This window comes from Lycium ferocissimum, chromosome 6, assembly GCF_029784015.1.
Source record: "Lycium ferocissimum isolate CSIRO_LF1 chromosome 6, AGI_CSIRO_Lferr_CH_V1, whole genome shotgun sequence".
NCBI classification, from domain to species: Eukaryota; Viridiplantae; Streptophyta; class Magnoliopsida; order Solanales; family Solanaceae; genus Lycium; species Lycium ferocissimum.
The window spans coordinates 51,341,349-51,346,595 of record NC_081347.1 but is presented as its reverse complement, the minus strand read 5'-3'; the positions used below and the strand labels follow the sequence as shown (position 1 = coordinate 51,346,595).

Here is a 5,247-nt window from a genome sequence, read left to right as displayed (position 1 = left end):
AAAAACTATTTTTTTTCTTCTTTTTACTCTGCTTATCACACTGAACCCTACACCATATAACTTCGCTTCCACTCTCAACTTAGGCTTTCAGCCTCATTCTCCGCATAATTCACCCAACACCCCTAACTTATTTGTTTTTTTTTTCATTCATAATGCCAAGGAGAGACTTTGGTGCAAAAGATAGGGTTATTCAAAGAAGGGGTCAAGGCTCGTTAACAGCTAGTCAAAAAAAAAAATAGGTCACATAGGCTCAAAATGGGTAACTAGGGATCATTTTTCAAACAGGTTAGGTTTAAAAGAGTTTTGAAAGGGTTTCCAATTACACAAAGATGGCCTAGGATCATTTCACAACCAATACATCCTTAGAATAAGAATACGACTACTCGGGCAAGTTCTAGATTGCATGTACAATAAGTGAACAAAACTAAAACTCACAACACATAATGGCAACAAAAATTAGCTTAACATAAGATCCCAAGCAATCATTTATTGTACTTAATACTCTCATAATTATCATGTCATGAATAGAACCAATCACGTAAATTCATAGCTATTCCTAAGTATTCATCAAAATTTGAGGGGTTCCAATTCTGTTTTTTTTTCTTTTTCAAGTCATAGATTTATATGCCGTAAGTTACTAACATACTACCATATAAGCCAAAACTACTCTATTCTACCTAAACAACCTAATATGCCAGTTTTGACAACAAAAACCCCTCAGGAAAAGAACTCAGGCAAAGAAAAGCAGAGAGGGGTTCCTAAACACATATTTATAATATATCGAATTCCAATAATCCCACCCCCAACAGAAGAATCAAGCACTGTCCCCAGTGTATCAATTATAAGAACAGGGGAGGGAGTTGTACCTGCACACCCTAGATGCTGTGCGTATCTCAAGACTGGCTTGTCTCATCAGGCGGCTTGCTACTGGATTCGCCTGATCGGCGCTGTGGGTCGTTTAAGGACTCAAGGATGGCCTGCTGCATCTGCTTTTCCTCCGTTTTCTTCAATCTCTTGGCCGTCTCCTCGGGATCCTCAGATGTCTCATAGGCCTTCTTGCCTTTGTCCCGCACAAGGGATGCAACATCATCCTCCTCAGACTCTAGTAGATCCAACACCTTAATCGTACTTGGAAAAGTGGCACATGGTGCTGGAACTGGTGTGGCTACTGTACCATGCGCTTTAAGCGCCTCAAGCTCCTTCTTCAGCCTCTCCAACTCACTCCTCAAGAAACAGACTCCCCACCGGGTGTGGTCTGCTCTCGAGTCACCAATCTAGACTCAAAGCTATCTAGTCTAGCCTGATACACCTCGTGCTTCTTCTCGAACTCCGCACGGATCTCTGTGGTAGCCTCTGTAACCAATGTCTGCACTATCTTCACCACTTTTGGCTTGAACTGTTGCAAGATTTTCCCTACTTTCCTTTCAGGCTTCACTGCCTTGAATGCAATCTGACTGTAATTATTATGGCTGAAGTTAAGCAAATCCAACTCTGGATCGGCAGACTCGGTTGACTCAGCTGCATTGGCAGACCCCGAAGGAGGACCATGTGTAGCATGAGGTGGTGGTGGAGGCCTCGCCTCAGAAACACCTATCTCGGCATCAGAAGCCGGTGTATCTACAGTATCTAGGACATATGTAGTGGGAGCTAGTGGCAGTAGCATCAATGTCGGGATCTCTTTGGATCAGTCCCATAAGCATGGCTCGGACTTAACTCTAACTGAGTGTCGTCGTCATCACCGGACTGATCTGCCTCCTAGTCATTCTTGCCCGGCACCTTATCCTTCCTTCAATCTCCCACACGGACAGCTCTGATGGTGTTGTCCCATTCCGAAAGCTGAAATATCCTTACCCGTCTACACAACTCCGTGATAAGACACGGGAATACCATGGTTTGCTTGGGCTTGTGTGCCCTCACATGCAGCTCCTCCGCAATGAGATCTCCAATATCATCGGATACTTTGACATCAGCGAGGTAATAGTGACTGCCTAACTAGTGGAGAGGGTGTTGTCAGCTTGGGTTAGAGTGATCCGGTACCTAAGCAACGTCCACAAAAACTTAGTTTTACGCCAACAAGCAACTCTTAGCAATTTTTACTTTTCCATCATTTGTCTATTTTTACTTATGTGGCTCAGATGTGATAGTGGCAGCAGTCTATTCCCTCATAGTTTTCTTGTCTTTCCTCTCTCTTTTGTCTAGGAATAGGCGTAAATCGGTAGGTGCCACATAGTCATTGCTAAAGAGAACTCTATTGATGGCCTTGGAGGAAATATCAACATGGGAGTTCCGGACGGTCACATTCTCTAAACTAGGTATCTGATGCCAAGCGCGACTCAGCTTTTTTAGAGCCATCAACACAGCCCCATATGCCGCATAAAATTCCCTCACGATGTGCGGAGCATTCTCTCCTAGTTCGTGAGTGAAGGCATCCAGCTTGTACATCTTGAAGGTCTCGTCCAGCTGTAGATGTGCCGAAACACCATCGAAAATTAGTCGTCGCTCCTCAAATATTTTCCTCTGCGGCTTTCCCCCAATTTCTGTTCCTGCCATCCATTGATCATACAATTCTTTTGACCCTTTGACCGAGAATCGGAGTTTTTCTTCCTCTAGCCGTTTGGTTCGGTCGGCTAATTTACGACCCTTTGGAGGTGTTTCATCATCTGGAGCATGGCTAGCACTTGGCTCCTCTGAGCCACTCTCCTGCTTCGTTTGTTGGGTTGGCCCCCTGCTTGATACTTTCGCGTCAGGATCCCCCTCTTTAGACTGCAGGCTTCCGACGCGGACTTGGATGGTGTCATGGTTGGGGGCATGGATGTGCCTTTTGTGGGGGCCTCTCTAACTTTGGGTGGAGGTATAACCTTTTGGTGCTCGGACCCAGAATTTTCCTTTTCAGATCTTGTGGGCTTATCTCTCAACTTACTTGCTTTCTTGTACCTTTGCGTTGCCCTCCCCCCCCCCCTTTCCTTGCATTCTTTTTCTGACCCATTCCTGCAAAAGACACATCTTATTAGCTATAATGGAACAGCCAAACAAAAATGAAAACAAAATAACTGTGCACAAAAACTATGTTATGTCTGTGACCGTAAATGTAAAAGACAGACCGTAAGCTGAAATACGATCCGTAAACTCAGGTCGTATTATGTCATCTCTGTGTTGGACCTCACTGTCTGCCAAATTATAATTAAATATGGACCGTAAAGTGAAATACGGTCCGTAAACTCAGGTCATTTTTCGCATCACACAGTCACAGAAACAGAGCATGCTTTAGCTGTTCAAGAAAACAACAATAATCCTAGTTTCACATTATTTTGGGGACTGGGTTACTCAGACTTCACCCAATTTCCTACTGAATTCGCATCAATTACGCATGAGTCATGCTATTGGTGGGTATACCAAAACCTCAAATTTGAAATTCAAGGTGTGGAATGCCCTCCAACCCATTTGGGTCCTATTAACATACTTCCCAAGATTTAAAAGCTTACAACATCATTATCCCCACACCAAGACAAATTTTGCACAAAACCTAGTCTAATCAACACTTACCAATTAGTTTATACCCAATTGAGTAAAATAAGAGTGGAGAGTGTCAATCATACATGTAATGATGAACCACAGATGACAACTTGAAGGACTTGAGAGAACAAATTAACACAAAGTAATTAAACCTAGGGCAAAGAGATTAGGGTTGTTCGAATTCTGTGAGGTTAGATGAATTTGAGAGTGTGGATGGTGTATTTATGGAGATGAAGAGGTGGAAGATGATGGGTTATGTAGTGGGAGGTCGTGGGGTTGTGGTGGAAGAGGGAGAGTTATGTTTGAAGTGGTGGGAAATAAATGAAAGAGGCGGTATATATTTTCTTCTCTCTCTGCCCGCGATTTAAATGACTGCCCATCTTTTTTTTTTCTCTTCTAAATACGGTCCGTAAAGTGACTTACGACCCGTATTTAGAGATATTACTTTGAACAGTGCACAGTATTGTGTCATGAAGGATTACGATTAGGTTTATGGGCCGTATTTTGAAATACGGTCCGTATCCATGTTCGTAATTTTTCATGTTACAAAACAGTGCTACTGTTTTGTGAAATTGTTAAATACGCCTTGTTTTACGACCCGTATTGTGAAATAAGGTCCGTAAACTCCAGGCATATTTTGCAATGCTGTAAAACAGTCTCTCTGATTACTTAACTTACCTGCTATTCATCAATATTTTACGCAATACATTCTGCACTAAAACAACCATTACCACATTTGTAAAAAAAAAAAAAAAAAAAAAAAACAAAACAAAACAAAAAGAAAATACATATTACACTTGGGTTGCCTCCCAAGAAGCGCTTGAGTCGATGTCGTGGCACAACGGTGGTACCCATTCACTGCTTATCGGCGAACACCGGGTTAGCATTAGTTCCGAGGTGCTTCAACCGGTAACGATCAACAATTCTATCCCCATCAACCATCCCATGATAGTGCTTCACCCTCTGCCCATTCACCTTAAATTTTCGAGTTCCATCTACGGACTTCAGTTCAATCGCCCCATGAGGTGAAACACCTACCACCTCAAACGGACCAGACCACCTTGATTTTAGCTTGCTCGGTATAAACTTCAATCGAGATTTAAATAGCAAGACATGATCACCCTTGTAGAATTCTCGCTTCAGGATTTTCTTGTCATGATACTGCTTCATCCTCTCTTTATAAAGTGATGCACTCTCATATGCCTGGTACCGAAATGCATCCATCTCATTGAGCTGAAACAACCTTAGCTTGGTCGCCTCTTCCCAATCCATATTCAATTTCTTCAAAGCCTACATAGCCTTATATTCAAGTTCGACCGGCAAGCGACAAGTTTTTCCAAAAACGAGCTTGAAGGGTGAAGTCCCAATCGGAGTCTTGAAAGCAGTCCAGTATGCCCATAGAGCATCATCAAACTTGCGGGCCCAATCAGTCCTATTTGTATTCACTGTTTTAGCTAGAATACTCTTGATCTCCCGATGGGATACTTCAACTTGCCCACTTGTCTGAGAATGATAAGGTGTTGCTGTCACTACCCGAGCTACGGGCCATGACGGGTATCCGGGGCTGACCACCGAACACCACTCATACTGTTACTTATCTACTCTTATTCACAATGTATGCTCATATTCATAGAAAACTATTAACATTTGAAGCATATTTACTTTTATAAGCATAAGTCCTTCGGATATCAAAATAGTGTATATATATACATATACATGAGGACTATGGGACCA

The 5,247-nt window shown here is 42.6% G+C and overlaps 1 protein-coding gene across 1 annotated transcript; it reads right to left on the bottom strand.

Annotated features, from left to right (window-relative positions):
- Positions 1–4,368: 4,368 nt before the first annotated feature.
- Positions 4,369–4,785, bottom strand: LOC132061373 (uncharacterized). Its single transcript, XM_059454205.1, has one exon. The coding sequence runs from the start codon at positions 4,783–4,785 to the stop codon at positions 4,369–4,371; it is 417 nt and encodes a 138-aa protein (XP_059310188.1).
- Between the last annotated feature and the right edge of the window lie 462 nt (positions 4,786–5,247).